We start from the raw sequence: 27,444 nt of genomic DNA on the forward strand, positions 1-27,444 counted from the left end.
AAATATATTTAAATCAGAACTTTAGTCCCTTACTCTGCATATGACACACAACATGGCAGTAGAAATATAATTTGATTTTCATTAAAATCACTTGAAACATGTTTATATTCTAGAACCCATACTGGTAATCACTCCATACTAATACAAAAACCTCCATGAGTAAGCCATTTATTTAATGTATGGTTTGAGTATTTTGTTGAAAGCATTAAACTATTTTTAGAACCAATTTCATAAAATTGGATGCATGCAACTTCATGTTTCTGCTTTTTAAATCAGATGAAAGCCTTTAAAATAAAGATTATATCTCAGATTAATTTCCATAATTGTGTTCATGCACTTACTAAAAAATACATTATAATATATTGATATGTCTAACGGTTACAGCAAGCAATGTTATATTACTAGATTTAATTGGTTTGCTTCTAAATTTGTTTGTTTCTAAATGATGTAGTAATATTTTTTCCTTTTTGCCTCATAGTAAACCAGATTTTGTAAATTAATTTCCACAAAATGTGGAAAAAATAAATAAATAAAACAAGTGCAAACAGATAATTTTATAGCTACAAACAAAAATTGCTTTTGAGATTGCTGATTTAGTTTAAACCCAAGTCAAGGGGACACCCCTGTAGCTCTCAGCTCCACTCTCAAGCCATGCAGAATGTACAGACAGCAGAGAGGAGATTCGCACAATGTCCACCTGACCATTTTATTTCAAGATACGATCTCCATGGGCGTATTCCCGCTCCTGATAGCTTAAGAAATCAGATGTTTTATGTACAGCACATAATACAGAAACTCATACAAATGTGAATCCAGGAAGAAACTAAACAAAACTGATACACAATGGTACCATTATTATTGTCAAAGAAAGAGAAAAAAACCCAGTAATAATTATACTAATAATAATAAATGAGGGAAAGAAAGTGACAACAGAAAACTGTGGAGCAAATTCAATGTTTCCTGTTCATGAACCTCAGAGTGACACGCAACTTGTGATGATGGGCAGTGGATGCCTGTGCAAACAGGGGAGTCTTTGAAAGTGGGGGTCAGGGGTGCGTGTGGGTCAGGGGCAAACACGGGCCCTGACCTGCGTCTTCTTAATCATGCCTCATCCTCAGCACTCTCCAAGGCAGTGTGCAACAGGGAGGTGGGACATGGACCTAACTAGGGGCCAACCAAGTGAAAGGACGGACACCAACTGTGCCTTGAATGATTTCTCCAGCATACTGACGGGATGTGTTTGGCCAGATGGACATCTGGACGTTTTTACTTTTCTGGCATGCTGTAGCTTCCTGATTCATTTTCTTTTCATATGAAAGCCTTTCAGAAAAGCAATGAAATAAAAACAAATCTAAGAAAAAAAGAAAGAGCCACTCACACTCTCTTTCACCCCCCCCGCCCCACACCCACACACACCTACACACACCTACACCTACACCCACCAATTAGATACTGTTAATTACATTTAACAAGGCCGCCCTGGAAGAACGCCTCGCCGCTCAATGCAACAAAACAGGCCAAGTAAATGCAAGCGATTAAACCTCTAAGGCAATATGTGAACTAAGAACAGCTGAAATGTAGCCGGCTGGAGGAGGAGGTGGGAAGGGGGGGGGGCAGCCTGCACGATTACTGGGGCCTCCCCCTCCCGCCTGCACCTGCGAGGAAGTCACCATGACATTATCGAGCACTGAGCAAAACAGAAACGGCGGAGGGATACCGTCGTTGTGATCAGGTTGCGTAGTAATACAATCATAGGCATGTCGCCCTCTGAAAGGAACCTGTACTTTCCTCATTCTGTTGGCTGGCTCAGCCTGCTCTGACTGGCCTTTAATGTGGGGAGAGCCAACGCAGAGGGTGGAAAGCGGTTATAAAAGAAAGAGAGAATGTACTAAAGGCAGACTAACGTTGCATCTTCTTTTGAAGTAATAACCTTGTCTTCATTTCTTAAGAGACGCAGGTTAGACAGGCAAGGCATATGCACTATACATCCCTCTTTTGAGCGACAGACATTACAATGGCCTCCACATCAGCAAGAATAAAGGCAATACCTTTAAAGATATGTAGTTATTTTTTGCATAAGGTTAAAAATGAAAATACTTTAAAACCCCCCCCCCACTATGTTTTCAAATATTGAGAAAAATATGAAGATTAAATCAATAAAACTAGTTTAGAATCCATGTAAATTAAAACCATGTTGCTTTCACATTCTTAAAGGATCAATTACCCATGAAACGCATAAACCAATCCTGCAGGGGCATTCTGGGATGCTATATTTGGGAGGGACAAATATAACTGACTTCCCAGGGAACCAAGAGGATATAGACACAGGACTGGAGGCCACTACACCTGGAGTCATGTGAAAAGGAGACCCCAATGGCCTGTTGGGTGCCACTTCACCTGCGACACCCACTCTATAGAAAAACTCAGACCATTGAACATAGGCTCACTAGGAAGGACAAGGCTTCACATGGTATACAGATGGGCAGCTCTCCTAAACTGGGCTTGCCCACAGAGGGGGGGTGGGGGAGGGTGGCATGCTTGCCACCTGGAGGATCAGAGGTGCTGGCCCAGGTGGGGGGGGTGGCATGCTCGTGCACAGTCAAGTGGAAGGTCTCGAAAACCAGTGCAGCACAGGAACACGGACTTGTGCTGAGTTCGGGTGGTGGCAGAGCTCGGACGAGGATGCTGAAACTGGGTGCAGAGGAGCAAAAGCATAGGCCAGAAAACGTGGCGTGTAAGAGAGTCAGTCTGTGAGGTGGTTTCGGGGTGGTTTTGGGGATGGAGGAAGGACTTGTTTTGGGGCGTGATTTGGGGTGTGTTTTAGGGCATGGCCATCATGATGTGCCTGGCCTCTTTTGCTGCTGTGCGCGGATCAGTTCCAGCTGCTTCTTGCACTGCTGGAAGTAGGTGGAGAGGCTCTTGTTTTCTTCCAGAAGCTTCTTGTGCTCCTGGACCAGGCGAGACGTGTTCTGCTGGTCCTTTTCATCCTGATCAAGCTCAGCTATCAGCTCCTTCCTGTGTGTGTGTGTGAAGAACATGGAACAAAAGGGTGGGCAGAAAGAAAGGGTGGAAAAAAGAAGAATAATAATGTTGAAGTCACAAGAATAACTGCAGAATAATTCATGAAGCAAAAAGCCTCTCAAAGAAAATATCACGGGACTTTTTGCATAAACAACAGTTCCTTCTGTTAACTCTTGCACATAAAGAACCTTGTGCATGTGATGGGTACACGATACTTTGACCAGAGTGGGTGAAGGCCCTTCCAAACACCCATGCCCAAGCCCACGCCCACGCCACCATACGATTCCTTTTTCAGGTCATTCTCTATAAATACAGAATGAGCTGTTCAGTTCTCTCTCTGGCAGCTGATCTACTAGCTTGTGCTTCAGGACATGTGGAGGCTCTGTTTTTGTTGTGTGTGTGTGTGTGTGTGTGTGTGTGTGTATGTGCATGTGCGCGCAAGCTGGGTTTGATGTGTGTTTGTGTTGGGTTTGGTGTGTGTATGTGTGTGTGTGTTGGGTTGGGGTGTGTGTATGCATGTGTTTGTGCTGGGTTTTGCATGTGTGTGTACGCACGGGGGGTTTGTTGTGTGTGTGTGTTCTGGGTTTGGGGTGTGTGTGTTGGGTTGTGTGTGCTAGATTTGGGGCGTGTGTGTGCTGGGTTTGGTGTATGGGTGTGTGTGCACGCTGGGTTTTTGGCATGTGTGTGTGCTGGATTTGGGGTGTGTGCATGCATGTTTGCTGGGTTTGGGGTGTGTGTGTGGGGGGTTTGGTGTGTGAGTGCGCACTGAGTTGTGGGTGTGGGTGGGTGCTGATTTGGGGTGTGTGTGTGCTAGGTTTGGGGTGTGTATGTACGTACTGGGTTTAGGTTGTGTGTGTGTGTGTGTATACATATATATGTGTGCTAAGTTTGGGGGGTGCGTGCTGGGTATGGGGTGGGTGTATGTGTGTGTTGGGTTTGGCGCGCGTGTGTGTGTGTGTATGCGCTGGGTTTGGGGGGTGTGTTGGTCTGTGTGCACTGGGTTTGGGGGTTTGGGTGTGTGTGTGTGTGTGTGTGCGCTCGGTTTGGGGTGTGTGTTTGTTCATGTGCACTGTGTTTGGGAGGTGTGTGTGTGTAAAATGCGACACACGACTTTGTTTTCATGTGTGGAAGCTCACACATGAGCTGAGATGCGCTTTGCTCAAGTCAACGTTTTGAACCAGAAATCCAACCACATGAACCATTTCAGACACCGTCGTGAAAATGCACTTTTCCGGTGCAGCATTCAAGCTAAAACCGTCACTATGTGCATGTGCTTGTGGAAGATATACCTGAGGCACCGTGCGTGCGCGTGTGTGGTGGCATGCGGGACTCACTTCCTTTGGATGAGTAGGGCAATCTCCGTCTGCACCTTCAGATACTCCTGTGCCATCTTACAGTGCTGCTCGAACACGGCCATTGATTCCTTGGAGTTTGGGCACGGAGCCAGGGGCTGCACACACACACACACACACACACACACACACACACACACACACACACACAGCAACTAATCAGATTCATAGCTTAAAGCTCGTTATCACATGAGGCTGCACTTGTATTTATATCTGTGATTGTCTGCTCTTTTAAAAATATGCACCAGGAATAGCGAAAGTGGTGTCCAGGCTGCGGATAGCTTTCCAAAATGTAAATGTAAGAACTTTCCAAAATGTAAATAGCATCTTGTTCTGAGTGAGTATCAAAGCTATAATCCTGACATGATTGAATTTAAATCCATGCTGTTGTCAGTGAGAGGGAGAGGGTGTTCTGAGGAAGGCTGCTCAATATGGTGAAGTGGCACTGGATCAATCTAAGGCAGGGGCTTTCGATCCAGGCCTAAGGGACAAGAGGCTTGGTTTTGGTTGCATTTCAGCTCCTCATACACCTGATGCACGTAAGCACAGACTGCAGGACTCTTGGGAAACCTCCTAGTCCTGCGCCCTTCTTACTTGAGCGCTACTAAGTCAGCTCCGGGTTGGACTTACTGACTATCCCGTGAGCTGGACCGGGCTAATCTGGGCGCCATCTACATGCATGAATGCAGAGCAATGGAGGTTAGTCTGTTTACATGTGTGCTTTGCGTGTTTAACACAGGCTGTGTTGCTCGGTGTACAGGAAAGGACAGAAGGAACTACACTTATTTTTGGTGCTGGGAAGGAAGAAACAATTTGGTCTCAAATGTTTTTTCACTAAACACCTCTGACACTACTGCACAGAAACTAGAAAATGTGTCATTAGAAGTCCCTCCACAAAGGTAAAATTTTTCTTTCTGTACATTTTACTGAGATGGTAATTATAGATGGCCAGACTAGCTGAATGAACTGACAAGCGTCAGTCAGTAAGAAATGATTACTACCACAATGAATGTGATATCACTGGAATAAAATACTGTTTATCAATCTTAAAAATGAAGGAAATATTTTTAAGATTTAACTTTCGTGAGTCTAGCACCAACTAATTATAATTTGTATTAGTTTCTGATCAATCATAAAACAAAACACTTCATAATAGTTCCTAGTGATACAGCTGTGGTTGGTAGGTGATCTCTGACCTGTAACTGGTGGTCCAGTGTCAGATAGGCCATGGGGATGGAGTTATCAGAGCCATTAGTGTCTACGGGAAAAGGAGACAGAGGGGGAGAGACAGACAGACAGAGAGAGAGAGTGTGTGTGTGTGTGTGTGAGAGAGATAGAGAGAGGGTCAGATATACATCTCTGGACAAACGAGGTGAGAAACACAATGCTGATTTCTACGACTTGTTGCCTCAGTGAAGTTAAGGACTGATGCGAAACAGAGCCATGCGCGGGTGTGCGCACCGTGGGGAAGTCTGCATTCTTACTGGGTTATTTACATTTCCCTTCTGTCAGTTCTGTGTGCTTTTAAAAGAAAGGAGTGTTTCCATATTCATTCTGGAAAGAGAGTTGCATCAGCAAACGCTTCATCAATTGTTTTTTGTGCACTGTGAGCAAGTTGTACAGAACGGGCAAGAATATCCACAGCCAGTCTGTAAATAACCCAATCTCATCATACTTAGTGAGTGTGTGTGTGTGTGTCTGCTAGCAGCTGATGGGCTTACGTAATGTCTGCAGCACTGCTGGACCTGCTATACTGAAATATCATTTATGACACTAATTCTCTCACATATTTTTCACATCCCCACCCTCTTGCCCACATATACACCTGACAAAGCAAGGCCACAACTGACACTGAGGAGGAAATGAACATCTAAGCTTGTCAAAATCACTCCTCAAGGCGCTGAGGAAGAGATATTAATGATTGCCAAAGCCAGCAGGCATATTCATAATATATTACTCTTGCCATTCTGGAGTCTGAGATGTAACCTGCGAACATGGGATGCTCAGGGAACTCATACTGCTAGTGCTGTCAGATGTGTGTCTGCGCATGTGCTCATACCTGAGGGGTCATCGGGAGAGAGGCCGTAGATTTTGTTTGTTTTATCAGACGTGATCATCCTGACACTGGGACTGGATGACCTGCTGCTGTTACGGCTCTCCTGCAATTGGCCACGCAATCACAGGAAACAGCCAATAACGGATCTTTTAGCAGGAAAATAATTTAAAATGACACTATTCTTAACTGCATAGCAGAAAATAAATGTTTGCATTTTATGCATTTGGCAGATGTTCTTATTCAGAGCAACTTACACTTTCAAGCATATTACATGTGAATGTAGTCTTGCACAAGGACTCTAAATATTATAGCATAGAGCACTGGCCCAGGTGGAGTTTGAACCCTAGTCCCCCAAGGGAGAGGCAGCATGAGACTGTTTTAGTTGCCCCTCTCACAGAAGACAGTCAACTTAGAAATAGGGTTCATTTGTCTGGGGGAACAAAACAAGTCTCAAATCATCTACTGCACACCTGTCACCCAGCATCAGGTAAATTTGCTGCAGGCCACACAAGGACACTAAATGGTATTTGAGGTGTTCAGAGTCTGAGTGGAGACCAAGAGCAAGAGTATGAGACAGAGTGCTTAACTGGCCAGGTGGCAGAGTTCGAGACAAAACAGGAACGAGAAAATTGAATGCTTGATTAAGAATCACAAATCATCATTAATATTACAGCTATACACTGGACACAGCTTGCAACACCATTACATTATTTAAAACCATTATAGCTCTTGCCACGAAAAACCACACATATCCATACACTACTCTTCTGCATTATGCAAAATAAAAACAATAATATAAAGCATTATTGCACGTTGTATTTTTAAATGACCATGTGAGTGAAGTTAGGCAAATCTAAATAGAACATATTTAACTTTTTAATTTTAAAATGTAATTTTAAAGGTTGTACATAATCAAAAACTAAATTAATTAATTACACAAAAAGGGAAACTGGCTAATATGGTTTTCTGTGGCAAAGGCTCAATTAATGAATAAACAGAATAAACAGCTAAAGTATCCAACACAAAAGCAACAACAAAAATCTCACCTTCTTTACATTTGATCATTTCCATAACAACTCATAAGGCATGAATTCACAACCATAACCAGTTCATCTTCTACAAGCTTGTTAGCTCAGGCTGAATTCAACTTGGGAGTAGCATTTTTTTAAAGCAATTTTTCTTCAACAGGTAAATGGATCCACATGGCCAAGTAAAAAAAAAAAAAAAAAAAAAAAAAAAAAAAGTGTCAGTGGTAGTGGTATCGTCTGTGGGAGGCGGGAGATTACCTGTCCTGACTCTGTCCCAACAGCAGAAAGATCCTGGAAAGACTTATATCTGTGGGGCTCACAGGTGGCTACAGAGAAAGAGAGAGAGCGAGATCAGTAGAGTGTTAGGGATGGACGCTCGGAAGCTTGTTTGTGTTCTCATTCATAGTAGGAAGGGGGGTGGGGGGTGGAGCAGCAGGTATGTGTGACATAGGAACAGCTGCACAGAATTACAGCCTACAGCATGGGTCCACACATAGTCCAAATGTGACCAGGGGTCCTCTCAAGAGACACTAGACACACACACACACGAAAGAGCACAAAAAGCAAAAGACCACAACAGGAGCACATACCATAGCCACACCATCACGCTGGCGACTCTGATTACACTGGCTAAACGGCTTCTGTTGCTTTGGTCTGCAATCAATCGCAGTTGTCAGCAGATAGGGAGGGTGTTTGTGTGGGTGTGCGTGTTCCTTCAAGAGGAGTCTGTCAGATGCCGTTCTGTCAGTGTATACCCACAAATAATTTGACTAAGTCGATTACAAATGAGGTATGATGACACACACACACAAACACTCTATAGAGGGACTCACTCCAGCGAGGAATCAAAATTTTCAGCCAATATGCAAAACAGTAACGCTACAGGCAAATATCTCATTAGCTGCCCTAATCTACTGTACATCTAGGTTCCTTTGTATTGGGCACAGGAAATAATTCAGGGCTGAAAAAAAAAAGGGAAGAAATGCTCTTCCCTGTTACATTATAATTCACCAATTACACATTAAAAGGATGATCCATTAAAGCCTATCTATGCTATACACAAACAGCGAGATGTGAAGGATGCCGTGTGAACATAAAGGCTATTCAAACTGTAGGGGTGAGCACATGCACGGATGGGTGAAAGTACTGGGAACATGAAGCGACCTGCATGTGTCAGTGCACCTCAGTAAGGGTGGCTTTTTGTCCCTGCTTTCTTTCCGTCATCCTTCAATGTCCCCATGTCTTTCATTGAGATAACAATAGCAATGACCCTTCCACGTGAATGAAGTTAATAAGAAAGACGTCTGCAGGGTTAATGAATTGTGTGCGTACATGTGTGAGAGTGAAAGTGCGCATAAAGGGGTTACAGAACAGGACATCGGGCATTTGGAATTGTCCTTTCTGCCTGGGAACGAGAGGGTGCGAGACAGGCCACTGGGCAGAGCCGATGCCGGCAGCCGAAAAGGGCGGGACGACCAGATGTTCACAGCACTGCATCAAGCAGCATCACAGCCCCTCCCGGCAGGATTCTCTAGATGAAGATCTCCAGTCTCCCTTCGCTGTGCTGCAGTCTACCCTACTGTCACACACCTCACTGTGCTCGTGAAGGACCCCAGAAACACTGATCTGCACAGCCAGGCTAGGACTTACTATGAGGACCTCAACACGGGATTACACAGGCCACAAGTTGTGGAGATCTCCTCCAGACGAATTGTGTTACGGACCAGCACTAAATGGCGCCCTCTTGTGGCCCCGATTTAAGATACCACCCCCCCCCCCCCACCCCTCAAAAAAAACCCCCACTGCTCCATTATACCATGCTGAGGCATTTAGTCAGGAAATGACTCCCCCCACACACACACACAATCACCAAACCAACACCACCACCAAAGACAGGAGTGCTGATTTGTAGTCAGATTCCACAAAGTTAGGAGTTTGAGAATATTGGCCAAGAATCACATATAACAAAAGACCCATAGACTCACTCCCTACTTAATTAGAAAAGCCTGTCATAAAGAATTCCAGACTGCAGGCCAACATGCTCAATGTATGTTAGCCATCTTCTAGCCATACATCAGTGTTCTGTTTCTGACCCCTGAACAGTTATTTCTGAGGTTGTGGACCACTACATTTTCAATTATGGCATTTTATCCAAAGCGACTTATAATTATGACAGAGTACAAATTGAGCAATTGAGGGTTACGGGTCTTGCTCAGGGGCCAAACAGCAGCAACCTGGTGGTGGTGGGGCTTGAGCTGGCAACTTTATGATTACTAGTCAAGTACCTTAACCGCTGAGCTACCACTGTTCCCATTAGGCCGTGTCCATGGGGACACGGGGAAAGGATGTGGCAATTAGACAAGGAGCCTGATGTCTCACTGTGAGGACCTAAAGGGCAAACCTCACAGAGAGCCTCCCACTTGGTCCACCGCATCACACAGCACACGACCGCTAGGCCGTGACACTGATGCGTACAAAAATTCCCACACCACTATTGTGCCCGACAGACTCCCAGGAGCACAACACCAAAATTGGAGGGTTGCTGGTAAAAATCGGGAGAGCATTAGAAGGACTGCAGCCTGTAAGTCTGTACCGCTACAAAGCTTAATGTGTGTCCAGTAGAGCTGGGTACTGCGCCGGTGTCTCCAATAGTGGCTAGAAAGTATACATCATGAGTAAAACAGATTTTGCACAGCCTTGATGATTAGGTGTAGGTGATTTCAGTGTCTTAAAATTATGAGTCAGAGCACCATTAGTCCCAGACCCTACGGAGAAGATCTGATATAATTTTTCCAAACTGCAGAAAAGATGGCAAAATTGTCAGATCTGAAAGGCACCAATTTCAAATGTGTATAATGAACACGTTGCTATAGGCTGACCACTAGTGGCTGGAGGGGGAAATGCCAGGAGAAAATCTTTCACCACTACAGCACACTGGAGACAGACAGAGAGAAGAAGGAGATCCATTTGGTGTTACTCCAGGAGTTAAATCAACTGTCAAATTCTGCACTGCCACATTCAGAGCAGCTGGCTCCATTAAACAGCCATTAATATACAAAAACCTCCTAATTTATGCATAACACTAGATGTGAGAGAGGTGCAACTCCCTAAATGCTTGCATAACATCCTAATTGGAGTGTTAATGTCATAAATAAATAATTTTGTTACTAATCTGTTCGTAAGCACAAAGCAATCACTCTTGGGGCAGTCGCAACGAACTGCCAAGACGAGAGCTAAGGCCGGACTTCAAGCTTTGCTTGTGATGTGAGCCACGCCAGCTCTGAATGGTGCGCATGCAAGTTTCTACAGCAGGGTGGCAGCCACATCAGGGAGTGGGGGGGTGCATGCTGCAGCTCCATGTCCACCCTGCTCCGACTGTGGGAGCGGGCAGCCCCGGGCAGCAGGGGCTGGGTCAGAGGCCCACCCCAGTCCGCCCCGCCCCACTCCGGTACCTGTGACGAAGATCTTGGGAACGTCCAGAATGGTGCCATGTGATGCCGTTTTGCGGTGACCTCGCTTAAACTGCGGCGGCGCTGCAAAAACACACACACATACACACACACGCGTGCGTGGAGCAGCGTACACAGACATGCAAGCGACACCTGACATATACAGACGCTGCAGCACCTGCGCAGGCAACGCACACACGCAGGACACAAAGCACATCATAGCGAGACGAGGATGCTTTGACACAGAGCGGAAGGGCGCGAGTGAGAGAACTGCCGATGGGCTTGATTGCTGTCTTTTCAAACTGCAGAGAGAGCATGGCAGCTGGCTTATGGGATGGGCACGGGGGTTTGTGTGAAGGGACTGGGGGAGGGGCTGGGCATGACAGGGGTGGAGCATGCAGAGTCAGCGTGGAGCTTGTGCATCGGCCTCCAGCCTATAGCTGAAGAGCATGGAAAAACTCTGATGATTATGGTGGTCTGAACACCACTGTGCTTTTCAGAAGGTTCTCTATTCAAAGGCACTACTGAGTTTCTCTGCTTTCTGAGGTGCAATTTAGTGGGTGTTGATGAATCATAGATCAGGCTAGCAATAGTAGCAACAAACTATTAAATAGAGATCTAATCAAGGTATAGACCATGTTTATTTAGTCATTATTTTTATTTAATGAGCAAAGACAAACAAAATTGATGACTAAGCTAAAGTACATTTATGAAAACTGATGAAAATTAAAATTAACATTTAAAACTCTATTAGATCTATTAACTGAATCAGAAGTAGGATAAAACTACTAGCCATTTTTTCTGAATGCTAATAAATTAGATGAAGTATAATGCTCTTTTCTGAAAAGCAGAGGCCTTATGTTGCTGTAAACCAAGGGGCACTGTGCTGTTTCAAGTATCAGGCCTCATCTCACCTGTGTGTGTGTGTGTGTGTGTGTGTGTGTGTGTGAGACACACACACACACACACACACACACACACACACACACACACAGACACACACAGACACACACACAGACACACACACAGACACACACACAGACACACACACAGACACATATATATATATATATATAGACACAGACACACACACACACACACACACACACACACACACACACACACACACACACACACACACACACACACACACACACACACGTGTTACCTGCAGAGAAAGGCGTCTTGTGCTCGAGTTCGGAGAGGTCTGTGCTCACTCGTTTGCTGCTGGGGGCCAGGCAGTGTGTTCTGCCCGACAAACTCTCGACACTGCCCTCTCTGGACAGAGGGAGCCCGGGCCTCAACGGGTCAGCCTGAATGAATCAATGAACGAACGACTGAACGAACGAACACACACACTTTGTAAAGGTGTTACTTGCATATGCATTTAGACATTGGATGATCCTTCCTTAGCATGGCCCAGTCAATGCTAGCTGAAGGCCTACCTTTGGTTTGAATTGTGGAAACTTCGCGTCCATGTTCTTGATGGTGTCATTGGTGCTGGCAGAGGTGCCGTGCTCCAAGCCCCCCTCGTTCTTGCTGCTCGTGCTGGTGTAGTCCACAAAGGAGCCTTCCACCACACAGCATCAAAACACGACAACAACAGACAGCTTCAGACAACAACACAGTCATCTTCTGAACCCTCACATGCATGCATGCCTGACAGGCACTGTGTGCCAGAACGAAGACATTTTTTACTGATTTATTTATTTCACTTATTCACTGATTTCATTTTCCTTACGTGAGCGTATGTGTACCTGTACTGGTGGCAGAGTTACTCTGGCCCTCATCGGAATATTGATACGGGTACTGCAGGGGCTCCTCCCACCCAGGAAAATACTACACACACACACACACACACACACACACACACACACACACACACACACACACACACACACACACACACACACACACACACACACACACACACACACACACACACAGAGTGCATGAGAGAGGGGGAGAGACTGAAAAACAGATAAAGGAGTAGGAAGAGACAGAATGAGAAACAGAGGCATAGAAACAGCTAAGACAAATAGAGCGGGAGTGAGATAAACATTTCTGAAGAGTCGCTGGTGCGAGGTGTTTGTGCGTGTGTGCGTTTGCCATTACCGCCATTAGGTGGCTCATAATCTTGACGATCTCTTCCATGGAGGGCCGCTGTGAGGGGTCTTTAGACCAGCAGCGTGTCATAAGGCTCTCTATGGGCTTGGGCAGATTCTTAATGAGGGGTGGACGGGTTCCTGTGTACACACGTACGCATACACACATACACACACACACAAATGAATCACTACTGACCATGATCAACTGCTGAAAGCTAGGGTTAACTGTTGAGCAAGTGAAAAACAAAAGCATCATCTTCATCTCTTCAACTTATTTCTAAAGGTGGGGGGGGGGGGGTGCTGCTACCATGGGCGTATTACTCACCACGGTGCACCGCCCACATGATCCGAAAGGCTGGCCCTCCAATCTCATCAAAGGGCTTCCTGCGTGTAATCACCTCCCACAGAATAATACCCCAGCTGAACACATCACACTTCTCACTGTAGTTACTGCCTATAAATCACAAGTGCGCGCACGCACACACACACACACACACACACACACACACACACACACGCAATTGCACTGTGAATAAAAAAAAGTGAGAACCAAAGCAGCACACTTAAAAAAGAGGTGAGGAAGAGACTGGAGAAGACAAAAAAACCCCTGAAAGAAACAAACAAAAAAACTACAGACAAAAGCATCAAAGAATGTGAAGAAAACTAACAGAAACCAACAAAGAAACCAAAGAAACAAAGAAACCAACAGAGAGTCAACAGAGAGACACTGAGAAACGCAGACCCAAAACAGAACCCCAGAACAAAACTAAGAGACTGAGAGCAATAAGCCCAGTCTGCTGGAGATGTCTTCTCTGCCAGTGTCTTTCATGACGCACAGCCCAGCTCCCTACAGCTCCCAGCGCCACCCCCCCCCCCCCCACTTAGTAATATATTGCCCCATTTTGTCCCAATTTTCCAGTTTTTTATTTGCCGATTTCCAACCATCAGCTAGCTCACATGACTACCAAGCATGTGCTTCCTCCGAGAGATGTGAAGCCACGCACCCCATCTCGTCAAACTGCGGCCCACGCTGCATCAGACAGCTGAATGCACTCTGAGGAAAGTGCTAGCTGCCCTGGTCAGCAAGCGGAAGCACTCAGAGACACACAGGTTGGCTAGTGTCACTGTGATTGACAGGGGACCAAGTAATTCCATCCTTCTGAAGCTGTGGCACCAATGGGGTTGAGACCAGCGAATTCTCTGTAACAAACACTCTCAGCAAACACTTTTCTGTTCTGCCAGTCGGGAGCCTACTAGACAGGGGAAAACCAGGAGGCAGTCTCCATTTTTCTTAGTAAGCTCCTCCATTAATACACCTACGGGCAAGGCCAATGAGCCATGGAGCTTCTGCTTGTCTGACAGGGCGGGCTCCAGTAGTACAGGACTGTGGTAAACCAGGAGGAAAGGAGTCCCTCCTAACACACTGTCCCATCCTCTGACCCAACAGCTGTTTCACTGCCAGCATGGAAAGTATGTACGTCAGCTTGTTGCCGACACTAGCAACACATGATGCTCTGGTCCAGCTTTGAGAGCAGCACCTGTACATTACATACAGTTTCAGGTGAATGTTCTTTATAGATTTCTGTAGTAAAATTTAAGTATTTTGAAAGAGAAATAAGCAAGGACAGATGTGTCTTTGTTTATTTCTCTCAAAACACTTGAATTTTATTACAGATATCTATCTATCTAAGTCTCTCTATATATTTATATATTATAAAAAAGATCAAGGAGAATCTGCAGTGTACTATAGAGAATCACTTTGTTTGCACAGCTGATGAAGGAGGACCTGTCTAAATCATCCCGTTTCACTGGAAACCTTGTGAACTTTCAGTGTAGTCCCTGGAATCTTCTTCAGATTTAACACATTTGATTGAAAAATAGTGTACAGAACCCAACAGGTCCTCATACTCGCCTTCGAACACCTCCGGAGCCATCCACGCTGCACTGCCCTTGTTGTTCGTCATGTGTGTCTGGATGTCGCAGGCCGTTCCAAAGTCGCATATCTTAAGGACCGTGCCTCCAGCGACCAGCAGCAGACTGTTGGGTGTAGGGGCACAGGCTACATCAGCAAGGTCACTGTCGCTTAGCAGGTAACTGACCGACAACCAAATATGATAACACTGCCCAAAACAACGGAAGGTCAGAAGTCGCCAATCAGAATTCCAGTGTCACAATGACAACAGGTGGCGACACGCTAGGCTTATTACTGAATTTATTTTATGTTATTTATTACTTTCGCGAGGACCTGGGTGAAAACCTACATGCTCTAAACACTTGTACATAGAAAACCTGAACCTAACCTCAGATTCGGGTAGCATGACAAAGACAAAATATCATATCATGTTATATACACACTGGTGAACTCTAAGATTGGTTATTTTGAACAAAATAATTGGAATTTGTTGGAATCATGTGAACACTCAAAACATCCACAGAACCAAAAAATTGTTAATGATATACACTGCCTGACCAAAAAAAAAAAAAAGGCATCATTTCCACAAGCTTCTGCAAGCTCACAACATTTATTTTTGTCCAGAGTTGCATTAATCTTTCCCCAAGATCTTGTATTGATGATGGGAGATTTGGACCACTGCGCAAAGTCTCCAGCACATCCCAAAGATTCTCACTGGGGTCCAGGTCTCTGGACTCTGTGGTGGCCAATCCATGTGTGAACATGATATCTCATGCTCCCTGAACCACTCTTTCACAATTTGAGCCTGATGAATCCTGGCATTGCTATCTTGGAATATGTCCGTGCCATTAGGTAAAAAAAAAATCCATTGATGGAATAACCTGGTTGTTCAATATATTCAGGTAGTCAGCTGACCTCATTCTTTGGGCACATAACGTTGCTGAACCCAGACCTGACGAACTGCAGCGACGCCAGATCATCGCACTGCCCCCACAGGCTTGTACGGTAGGTACTAGGCATGATGGGTGCATCACTTTATCCACCTCTCTTCTTACCCTGAAGTGCCCATCACTCTGGAACAGGGTCAATCTGGACTCATCAGACCACATGACCTTCTTCCATTGCTCCAGAGTCTAATCTTTATGCTCCCTAGCAAATTGAAGCCATTTTTGCCGGTTAGCTTCACTGACGAGTGGTTTTCTTAAGGTTACACAGCTGTTTAGTCCCAATCCCTTGAGTTCCCTTCGCATTGTGCGTGTAGAAATGCTCTTACTTTCACTATTAAACATATCCCTGAGTTCTACTCGTTTTTCTACGATTTGATTTCACCATATGTTTAAGTGATCGCCAATCACGATCATTCAAGTTTTTTTCCGACCACATTCCTTCCTCGAAGATGATGTTTCCCCAATGTCCTTCCACTTTTTAATAATGTGTTGGGACAGTTCTTAACCTAATTTTAGTAGTTTCAGCAATCTCCTTAGATGTTTTCTCTGCTTGATGCGTGCCAATAATTTGACCCTTCTGAAACAGATTAATATCAACTTTTCCACAACCACAGAGTGTGTCTTTCGACATGGTTGTTTAACAAATGAGAAGCTACTCACTGCATCAGTTCGGGTTAAATAACATTGCCAGCTGAAACAATCACCCATGTAGTAATTACCCAATGGTAGGCTCTTACCTATTTGCTTAGTTAAATCCAGGTGGTGACCTTTTTTTGGCCAGGCAGTGTATACAATTATGCATACAATACACACAACCCACTTTTCCAAGCAGTTCTAATTCAGAGCATGGAAAACATGCTAAATTATTATGAATTATTAATAATTATGAATTAGTTTCAAAAGAGTCTAATCCTGAATCTGCTCATCCACTCAATCCAGTTCAAAGAAGCAGGATTTTGCATCAAAACGAGTACGTTTGAATTTGGAAGCAACAGCCGGCTGACTGCCCTGCTGCCAGGAGCCTTTCTGATCACATCCCCATAAATAACCAGCCACCAACCAGCAAGACAACATGCAGTTATGCCTCGTCTAGCCAATCAGCACAAAGAATAACACTGACTGAGTTTTCATATGAAATTAGTTAATTTACCACCTCTTGTACAATTAAGATATCTTGATATATAAACAGGTGCTATACCTGGCCATTGATACAAAATTGCTACTGAAACAGACAAAGATTCACATATATGCATAGCTTGCATTGTTTCCCCTCTTATATGCATTTTAGGATAAATGTAACCCTACTTCTTGTTAATGTGAGGCCCTGTGTCTTAGCCGTTACTGATTCATTTGAAAGTTTTGTGCACTGCCATCACTGTTCCTTCCACTCATTCCAAACCTGTACTGGTTTAATCAGCACCACAGGATCAACGGCGCATGAGTATGCATTTTCATATTCCGAGAGAAGTGTACTCTGTGTGCTTGAAAGACAGATAACAGAGTGTAAACTGTACCGACGCGCATGTGTACATACGATTGATTAATATTAGGCACTGGGTCATAAGCATTCTTGGCTAATCTGGTGAAGGTGAGTGAATTAGCCGGTATGGGGGCGGGGCTGGGGCGAGAGGGAGAAAAATGAAGGGGGTGTAACAGACAGACTCTGGGGTACAAGTGCACACTTGAAGGGCACAATGTCTCTAAGCAATAGAGGGTATGAGCGTGCGCATGAGAGAAGGGCACTGAAAGGCATGCTTTGGGGGAGGGGGAGTCTTAACAGAGCCTTAAAACTGGCAGGAAGTGCATGCGTGTATGTGTTTGTCTGTGTGACTGTGTGCGTGAGTGACATGGACGCAGAGAAGTGCGTACTTGGGTGGCTTGAGGTCCCTGTGAATGAGAGCCTTTGGTTTCATGCCGTGCAGATAGGAGACACCTTGAGCGCACTGCAGGCACCAGCTCATGGCGTGTGACGCGCTGTAGTGGGGCAGAGGCTCTGCGCCGTGGAGCACTGTGGAACAGAGCCGTCCGTCACCAACACGATCACAACATGACACCCCCACACGCGCCTCAGTTCATCCAGGCATCTAAAATCCTCAACTGCTACTTAATAGCTAGAAGATTATTTCAGCAATGAGTGTTTTTAAACACAATATGTTGCATGCATACAAAGCAAGCAGAAAGTGGTTAAGTGAATGCACTGGTATCTTGTACTCTTTTACTGGTTAACACTGTGTGCCGTAATAAACATACTAGGCACCTTTGTGGGATACTAATATATGGTGCAGCATATGTGGGCAATCTTCATTAGAGCTAAACTGCTTTCTAAGCATTTTCCAAAATTAAAGGTCCACATACCAAACAATGGTGTAAATCGTTGTGCCAGTCAGAGCCTGTGATGCCCACGCCAACAATCTTAAACTGGCTTTTGGGCTCTAATGTGTCTTGGGAAAACAGGGCTGAGTGTGATGGAGTTTTTTTTTGTTTGTTTGTTTGTTTGTTTTTTTGCTGATCGGACTTGTAAGGGAACTAGAGAAATGCTACACCAACAGCACAGCCCACGTCTCTTCAAGCCTTTCTTTTAGCAGCTTATCTCTTATCAGAGTACATTGTTAATTTAAACACAAGTGGATTTCAGAGTTCTAAGACAAACTCTCAGATAATAACTCTTACCATTATATAAAGAACCTCCTTCTGCATATTCCATTACAAGACAAACCTACAGAAAGAGAGAGAACCATTATATTTTATATTACATTATATTATATAATAATTATATCCAGATTCAATTCATACTGCGATTATAGCAACAAACATTATTGCCATGCAGCATTACAGACAATTCTGGTCTAGACCCCTAATGAGCAAAACAAAGCAAAGAGAGGCACAAAAGCCACTCCAAGATGGCTAAAATGATGTAAGCGTTTAAATGCCATTTAAGAGTTTAAATGACAAATGGTTAAATGCCTTTTCTGTTATCAGAAAGCACCTCAAATCTGTATATTAAGGAACTAATACTTCTTTAAAAAACATTTAAACAAACTGGTATGCTCAGAACAAAGTCACAGACTATAGTAACAATATGAAAGTGGAAAATAAAGGGGGAAAAAAAGAAAGGAAAATTATGAGAACTGACACAAACCAAAACACATGGGTTTGTAAAAAATGGACTAATTGTGCACATGCATCTCATGTACAAATGTTACTTCAGTATTATGGTGAAATGCAAGTGACATGCTACAGAATTGTCTGGAGACTTACGGGATTGTTGCAGGAGCCATACAATTTGACAATGTTGGGATGATTTACACGAGACAGCTGACGAAGCTGCAGAGTGAAAAGGAGAGCTGTCAAGACAATCCTGGATACATGTCTACTGCACATCTGTTATTCACGTGGTACACATCCACCTTATTCAACAGAAATCAACTCTGTCCTATCCACCAATCAAGCAACGCTTCCATAAGGCGAAAGCCAACAAGAGAGAGACACAAACACCCATTTTTATATGAGGAAATAAGATAACATCAGCTGAGCATAAAATCAGGAGGCTGCATCTTATACCTCTACTACAAAGGCGGTTCTTTCAGATTCGCTTTCTATCGTCTTGATGGCCACATCTTTGCCCTTCCATTTGGCCTTGCAGACAACACCGAAAGCTCCTCTACCCACCACCTGAAAATGAGATTCGCATCAATGAGCTAGGATATTGCCAATTAATTTGAATATCACTGCACATCGACATGTAACATTCATATTACTGTGCAATAAGTAAAATATATTCGCAACATGGTCTTTATAAATTAACCCTTTACAAAAACACCCAGGGTTGTAATTAAAATACTAGTCTATAGAGACCGAAACTGAATTAATTTTAGGTATGTTAGCTAACCTAGGTTAGCCTGATAGCTGAACAACTTTGAAAAATGACCCGTTTATTGCATTTGCACACTTAATAAGGAACTGTCACATAGCAGGTTCCTTACCTCCTCAACCTCAATATCGGCATAATCTATCTCTTCAAAAGGATATCCAGGTGGTGTCTCAAGCATGTCGGCGGAGGACACGGACATCGCTAGCTAGCTAGCCAGCTAACATTAATCATTAAAAACAATGCGAACAAATATTAGCAGGTTCAGGGACTACACACATTCAGCGATTAAAACGAATGATGACTGCTATATAAAGAGTAAGCGCGGGACTTTCTCGTCTCGCCCTGCATTACAGTGATTTGCAGAAATTATAACACTTTGAAAACTTGGCTAGCAGTATCCGGCTAACGCGCTAGCCTGTCTCTCTGAACTTCGCCTGACAGCTAGCGGGGAAAAGAGCTCCAAAAACCCAAACAGGCGACAGAAAACATGAGCTGTCCACATTTATTTGGAAGGTAACTTACGAAGACTCGTTCAGGTAACATTAAACCATACTCCGGCAAGCTAAAATGACAACAACAAAAAAATACTACTGCGTTCCGTAGCTGACTAGCTAGCTAGGCCGGGGTGAAGAAACAACTTGTGCGCAGACGGCTCATTCCACTTCGGCGTAGAGGCTCCCGACACTGGGTATGCAATACATTGACATTTCAGGGCGATGTAAACAACGTTAAGTGTCCGTTTCACAATGCCATCATTTTCAAGCCATTACATATCTAGCAGTAACTGTTAAGTTGTCTCCTCCATGGACTACTCTTGTTGTATTTTTTTTTTTTTTTTTTTTTTTTTTTTTTTTTTTTTTTTTTTTTTTTCGTCCGGCGTAGTCACCCCTGTAGCTCCAGGAAGTGTGTGCTCCCCTGAATCCTGCCCCTCCAGATTGTACATGGTACGGACAGACTGAAGTTGCTCCAACATTTTTCAGATATTTCTTCAAAATATAATGAGGGGAACAAATACAAAGATATCCGGTCGTTGTAACCACTTGAATCATATTCTACGGTGCAGAGAAAACGGTTTATTTCAAGAATCATATCCTAGATTCAATTTAAACTTTACTATAGCGGTGATCTTACATTTTATGATGGATTGCACCTTCAGATTCATGTGGCATGTCACAGCAACCTCAGATCTATATTTTGGCAGTTTAATTATTACTTTACAAAAGCATTTACCTTGTACACTAGCCTATAAGTGTTGCAAAAAGATACAGTTTTTGGACGGCTGAGGTGGGTTGAGATTCCTCCTCCAGACCCAGCGATCAAAACAGTTCAGTAGCCTATATTTGACATGTAACATTGACAACAACAATGATAATGATAATGATGAAGATGATGATGATGATGATTTTGATGAATGATGAATATTATTAACCATTGTTATGATTTTAGGCAACTTTCTAAAATTTAGAGCTCATTAATTTGGCCCCGAGAGAGCTGACATTATTAATGTCAATACATAAATATTATAACTCACTGTTGCGCCCATTCAAAAGATGTAGGATTAACCACTTATGCAAACATTTTAAATGTGTAGAAATGTGCATTCAGAATGTTTTAAAATCTGCTTGAGTTGTAGCCTCTTTTCCATAGCCAGCGTTTGGTTCACTGCATGCAACATTTTTGAACAAATGGGCTTGTGTGTTTGTATACACTAATTAGATACCTTTTTATTCTATCATTGCTTGAGATGCTTTACTTGAGTCTTGGCAATCCATTTGCAAGCAATGTCGATCCAGTATGCTTATTCTTTTATATGATTTATTGCATTTGGTTGGAAATTTTGTGACCTTGTGCACAGCAACCCTGGGGTGATGGGAAAATGATCAACAAATTGTGTTTGCCGAGCAACCTAACACATGACTTCAGTATTCTAAAAATAAACTCAGAATTTCAACCATCATTTGGTGACAGCTGAATATGATCCCTATTAATCACCACTGCTGGAAAAACTCAAACGACAGTTGTTCATATTCAGACATGGCTGCAGCTCCCTGTGGTCACAGTGTAGTCCCATAAGGAACCGATGACATCATACCTTTTGCACGACGACGTTTATAGACTATTTCACGGACTGTGCTGCACCGTGATCTGCATGTATACTTACTAATGGCCATTTTCATGTGATTTGTTCTAGCGGTTTTTTTTTTTTTTTTTTGATGTCTCTTAGCTCAAACAGAGCAGAGCTAATTAAAAATCTTTCATTTAAAAATCTAATAAACCTCCAAGCAACAGGACTTATAATGTTAATAACTGTTTTAGATTGAGCAGTGTGCAGGCAGGTACCGTTAAAATCCCACCGCAATAATTTGATCTAATGACTGAACTGAAATACTCATTATAATGTTCTTCCACGGCCGTGTGAGAGGTGCTGTAACAGACGGGCATATGGCGAGGGACCCGCTTTCCTGCGCCTGCCGATGTCTGTTTAGTTTTCCATGCTAGGTTATCTCTATCAAGAATGCCCTCACCCAGTGTATTCACTGACTATACACTCGTATTAAACCCAGTAGCTTTTGTCAAAATATATTCGTCTGAACGTATTGTGCGTCGAGCTTGCATGTTGAGAGCGCAAAACCGTTTCTCACTTGCCAAAACTACACGCGTTTAAAATGCACGCATTCGTGCCAGCACATGCATAAAATGGCATATCTCAGTGGGTAATAAATCACAAATTATTTTTAAATGTTTTTAAAGCTTTCCGCAATTTGCCCTCCCACCACATGGTGGTGCTGGTGTCCTGTCGTCGTTACAATGACCTGCTGAATTTCCACTGGGAGCAAGTGTTCCGTTACCTTCACCATGATGAAGTGTTTGGCCAAAACGAGCAGGGTGCATCTCAGGCATATATGCATTGCTTGTACAATTAGAATACATTTATTAATATAATTATGCCAGTATCAGCACTATTCTGAAAGGGAGATAATCCTTTGCTTTTATTTCGTTCCGAAATTGATGGCATATAACACTCTCGCAGGTGACAAACATTTGTCTTTCGTTTGTTTGTTTTTTTAGCTGCCACGAACTCTTAAGTTCATGTTAGGAATATCCACGTCCCGGATAAGACTAGCGCTGTTTAACTGGAGTCAGGCAATGGGGAAGGTGCGAATGAGTAAACACTGGTGTTCGCAACTGTTCCGCGCGATCATTTTACGCGGCCAAGTGGAGCAATTCCCTCCGCTGCACCAAGATAAGCAAACACATCGGGGGCCTGGCGTTTTGTTAAATCATTTTAACTTTCTAAATGCTCCATTCATTTGCTCCGGATTTATATGACAGACAAAATAAATCAATTGAAAAATGAACGCCCAACAAACTAATTAGTATAAGTCTGCTGCACTCCAATTGCAGTGAACACCCATAAATAGTCCTGTGAGGAATTGCTAGGCCTGTCGAACAAGGCTCTTAGGTGTGCCCCTATTTTATATAAAAGCTTCTCACTGGTACCAGCACATCACATCACGTGGCAACCGAAATGCCCAGGCTGAATACGTTTTGAGCTATGAAGGAATATTTTCAACAGGCTTGATGCTACTGCAATTTGCAACACGTTTATTTATTTATTTATTTATTTATTTTTGGCTTAGGTTCAGGAACATAGCACATAATGTACGCGGATGAAAAATGTTCTCCTAGAACAGGGGCAGTAAATAAGGTCTTTAGGAGGTGAGTTCACTTGTATTTTATCATGTGGCTATAACATACTGGGCCTACAGCTAGTGTCTAACCAACCCATGCATTCAAATATGTATAATGATCATAACGTACAAATGTATATTGCAAGCGATATGAAGTTGTTCACATTACATCCTTCAAGTTAAGGTCTTCTCTGCGCCGTCCTCTTTGAGCTGACGGGTGACTGAGCTGCTCTGTAGTGGCGTGCAGACTGACTACTCAGCATGGCGACCCGCTGAGACCGACCTTTCCGCTTCGTTCTGCACAGGCTGGGAGACGATAACTGGCGAATGTCAAGGGAGCGCGCTAGGGGTCTCATGGCGTCGAATCAGCCCCTCGCATAGACCACACAGATGCCTGCGATAAGACATCCGTTGTCTCTTTCCTCTGATAATTTGTCTGACGGAGCTTAAAGAGGACAGAGGCGAGTGAAAGGATTGACCTTTCCCTTTCTTTGTGGCTTCCGCGTCGCCAGCTTTTTTTGGCTCTTTGGCTTTTATCTGAAGAGTCAGGCGCACGCTCATCATTAACCAACTGAATGATGAATATGAAAATATCAACACATTTATCCTCCAGGGCCTGTTTTGTGGATGTCTAAACCTTTAATATGGCAATCTAATTAAAATATAGAGTAGAACTTTACAAAATGATAAGTTGTGCTGCACTTGTATTTTTAACTTCCCAAAATACCACATTAGTAACAACAGAAAATTCATACTAATGACTCCCTTCTTGATAAACTGAGCAAATTCTCTTACAAATATGAATGTGACCACCAGTATTAAGCTACTACCCATAGATGTCCGACCACCAGGGTTAAGATACCACTACAGCTGTCTAACTGCCGGTGTAAAGATACTACTCGCGCATGTCTGACCACCAGTGTTAAGCAACTACCTGCAGATGGCCAAACTACTGCACAACCCAGGATACCATCTCTAAAACCATTTGTAACTCAGTATCCATGGCTGAACTCATCTGATCTCCAAGCAACCTTTGTTTAGTGTGGACAACTGAATTTCACTCTCACAGCTCCGTGGAAGTGGTACAGTGCCCTAAACAATCCACACATCTACTAGGTCAAGTGCAATCTGGATTTTAAGGTTTTCAAAGTAAACATAAATCTCCCTTTTAAAGGCTATCAGGAATTCCAAAAAAAAAAAAAACCGTTAAGTGCAAATTGGCAAACTGCTAATTGTTGAGATTCTGTATGTTGAGAGATAAAATTGCCTTGGGAGTATCCCGGCTGACCTCACCAAACCAGGCAATCTCGCCGATGTCTTTCAGAAACTCCCCTGCAGGAAATCACAAAAAAGGAAAGAGGAAAAAGACAAGCTTCACCCACACAGTTTTCCTCATGCCTGAAGCAGTGTGTTGTATTGTGATGTTGTGCAACAGTTGTATTCTTGTCTTGCATTTCCATTATATATGTATTACTGCACCCTATATCATGTTCGGTATCTTGATGTTGGTTTATTTAGAGCACTGGTCTTTTGCAATTGGACTTCAGACTAAGATCTTAAGTTTAAAAATAATCTTGCATCAGTTTAGATATCGGCTTGGTTTTAATCAAGCATGTTTTCAAAGACATTAAGTAAAAACATCACCAATAAACTTAATTATGCTATTGTGCTATTTTCATTTAATTTTCATTTCAGTCTTTGTGTTGGTATCAACCTTGGTCTTGCTTGGCAGCTCAAGCTAAGCCTGGTGTCTTGATATCAGTGGGGTCGGTGGCGGTGCAAATCTTGACTAGCTTGTCTGTATGAACTAAAGCTGTATTCACATGTAGTTGAATTTCCTGCTATATTATTTCATAACAGCTATCTGATCTAATTCTGGTATCAACCAAGAATCACTGACTCAAACTGCCTGTCTCACAGAGACGGCTCTTATTTGGAAACCTTGCTTATGTTTAAATGAAAACAGTATTTTCCTGCTGAGCAAATTCAATATTCATGACTGCCCCATGTGTGTCTCATACACCGATATGCATTAATATATTGTACCCTGATTACATTGCTGATTTAATTGTTTTAGGGTCACTCAAAACTATTGTTACTTTTTCAGTTTTTCACTGCATTACATACACAAATATAGATCAAATGTGTATATAAGAATTGAGTTCATTCATTCAATTAATTATACAGGTTGTGTAAATGTACTTATAGTGTTGAGATGAGTGGACAGTCTGGGACCATACAACTCATAATTGAAGTGGAAGGCTGGAATGTCTGGTAATGAGCACTGGGGGTCAGTTAATCGCTGTCATCAGGCTGGGAGAGGAACCAGGCTTGCTGACCTGCACTGGCTGGGAGACCCTGCACTTTCTAACACACAAGTATTCCTCCTTTGTTGAGCTGCATTTATTATGCAGCTCTATATCTCATTTCAAAGAAAATCGATCATTTTTAAAGGTGATTTATGCTGAGCGGATGGTGAGCATAGCAATAGCTTAGTCCTATAAAACCTTCCTCGGGGATTCAGCACTGTAAACACTCACTTTATCCAGAGCCTTGAGGTTGTCCGTTTTCTTTCTTTTCTTTTTTTGGGAGGGGGTGGAGGGGGTTATTGCACCTCATCTGAGACAAATGACTCACTATAACTGCAGAAAGCTATGGAGAGAAGTGAATATGGACCTGTTTCAAATCTGCAGTCCTGAAGTATTCCAGGTTGTCCTCAGAAACGTTTCAAAATGTATGATTACTTCCAATGTCCATGATTGTTAAGTAGAGCTACCTTATCAGGCATGAATGTTGTCAATGATAACAAAAAATAAGCAGAAACATACTGGTTGTAATGGCACTGGTGTCCATAAAAGTATGGAAGCTGCTAGAAAATAGGGGGAGTAGACCAGAAGGGTCCGGATGTTAGTGCGGCTCCTTAGTGCCTTTCTGCTGCACTCGTTATTGTGGCGTCAAAGCCCGGACCTCAAAGTCCGAGAGGCCCGGGCACGGAGGGCTCCTTCTGGCAAGCCTGCTTGATTTGCTGCCATTTGTGCCGTTTGAGCAGCGTGTCCTCCTCTGTGCCAGCCCGACACGGATCAAGGGCACTCTTGTTATTTGTGATTACTCCTCTGGCCATCTTCTCTGCCCTTTGCAGAGGGAGAGAGGGGGGTGATAAAAAGGAACCATCGAAAAAAGAAGAAAGAAGGAGAAGGGGGGAAAAAAAAAAAACGGACAAGTCTTAGGGGAAGCCGTCTGTCCGGTGTGCAGGACCCAGCCGAGGAAATCTTCACAGAGCCGGGGGCTCATTTCCTTTCAGTGCTGCTGGGTCAGGTGTCGAAGCTACAGGGGGACTTGGCGGGACTGGGGCCACCCTTGTTAGCTATGGCTCGATTATGGCTAAGTGCCGGATTGGAGTCCAGCATTCCAGACCCACCATCGGGAGGCAGGAATGACCTGGCTACTGTTCTATTGTGGGAAGATGAAGAAGGATGATGTAGGATGATGGGTGGGAATGGCACCAGATATCAACCAAGCCAGGTTATATCATGTGAGGCTCAAGCCAACAGACTCCTCTGTCGCTCAGCCAACTACTCCACACGTTGTGCCAAAAATGTTTTCATGCTGTTTCTCAGAGGCAGGACAAAATATTGACCAAAAAGGTTGTCTGACTAAGTAATATGACTTCAGGTATCAATCTCTAACTAAATAACCTTCAATGTGGTAATTTTATATGGTGCAGAGTCAGATGTGAAGATACCTACCATAGTCATGTCCCAGTTCAGCACCCACCAAAGACCTGTCCTAGTCCTGCACCCACCAAAGACCTGTCCCAGTCCTGCACCCACCATAGTCATGTCCCAGTCCTGCACCCACCATAGTCATGTCCCAGTCCTGCACCCACCATAGTCATGTCCCAGTCCTGCACCCACCATAGTCATGTCCCAGTCCTGCACCCACCATAGTCATGTCCCAGTCCTGCACCCACCATAGTCATGTCCCAGTCTTGCACCCACCATAGACCTG

At 43.6% G+C, this 27,444-nt stretch overlaps 1 protein-coding gene and 1 long non-coding RNA gene across 5 annotated transcripts; one reads left to right on the top strand and one right to left on the bottom strand.

Annotated features, from left to right (window-relative positions):
* Positions 1-681: 681 nt before the first annotated feature.
* map3k7 (mitogen-activated protein kinase kinase kinase 7) lies at positions 682-20,594 on the bottom strand. 4 transcript variants are annotated; one of them, XM_035528910.2, is made up of 18 exons: positions 20,267-20,594; positions 19,857-19,961; positions 19,435-19,545; positions 19,132-19,197; positions 18,544-18,589; positions 17,743-17,881; positions 14,927-15,051; positions 13,340-13,468; positions 13,022-13,152; positions 12,664-12,745; positions 12,352-12,476; positions 12,075-12,219; positions 10,910-10,990; positions 7,716-7,783; positions 6,433-6,532; positions 5,570-5,631; positions 4,356-4,471; positions 682-3,015 (listed from the first exon to the last, which is right to left on the bottom strand). In XM_035528910.2, the coding sequence occupies exons 2-18, from the start codon at positions 19,941-19,943 to the stop codon at positions 2,835-2,837; spliced, it is 1,794 nt and encodes a 597-aa protein (XP_035384803.1). In that variant the 5' UTR covers positions 19,944-19,961; positions 20,267-20,594; the 3' UTR covers positions 682-2,834. The 4 variants fall into 4 exon arrangements, with proteins under 4 accessions (XP_035384803.1, XP_081551657.1, XP_035384804.1 ...); XM_081695531.1 differs by having other exon boundaries at positions 13,340-13,464; positions 14,923-15,051; positions 19,857-20,594; XM_035528911.2 differs by lacking the exon at positions 10,910-10,990 and having other exon boundaries at positions 19,857-20,593.
* A 1,833-nt stretch (positions 20,595-22,427) lies between these two features.
* Positions 22,428-25,084, top strand: LOC113579892 (uncharacterized). Its single transcript, XR_003410923.3, has 3 exons — positions 22,428-22,775; positions 23,386-23,464; positions 23,742-25,084. It is a non-coding gene; the product is annotated as an uncharacterized LOC113579892 (long non-coding RNA).
* The last annotated feature ends 2,360 nt before the right edge of the window (positions 25,085-27,444 follow it).

The sequence above is a fragment of the Electrophorus electricus genome, chromosome 2, assembly GCF_041902795.1.
Source record: "Electrophorus electricus isolate QZ-2024a chromosome 2, ASM4190279v1, whole genome shotgun sequence".
Lineage (NCBI taxonomy): Eukaryota > Metazoa > Chordata > Actinopteri > Gymnotiformes > Gymnotidae > Electrophorus > Electrophorus electricus.

Coding starts and splice junctions, on each gene's coding strand:
- map3k7 (XM_035528910.2), bottom strand. CDS start 19,943: ATGTCCGTGTCCTCCGCCGACATGCTTGAGACACCACCTGGATATCCT. Junction 18,590..19,131: donor ATGGCTCCTGCAACAATCCC/GTAAGTCTCCAG, acceptor CTCTTTCTGTAG/GTTTGTCTTGTAATGGAATA. Junction 12,220..12,351: donor TTCCACAATTCAAACCAAAG/GTAGGCCTTCAG, acceptor TGATTCATTCAG/GCTGACCCGTTGAGGCCCGG.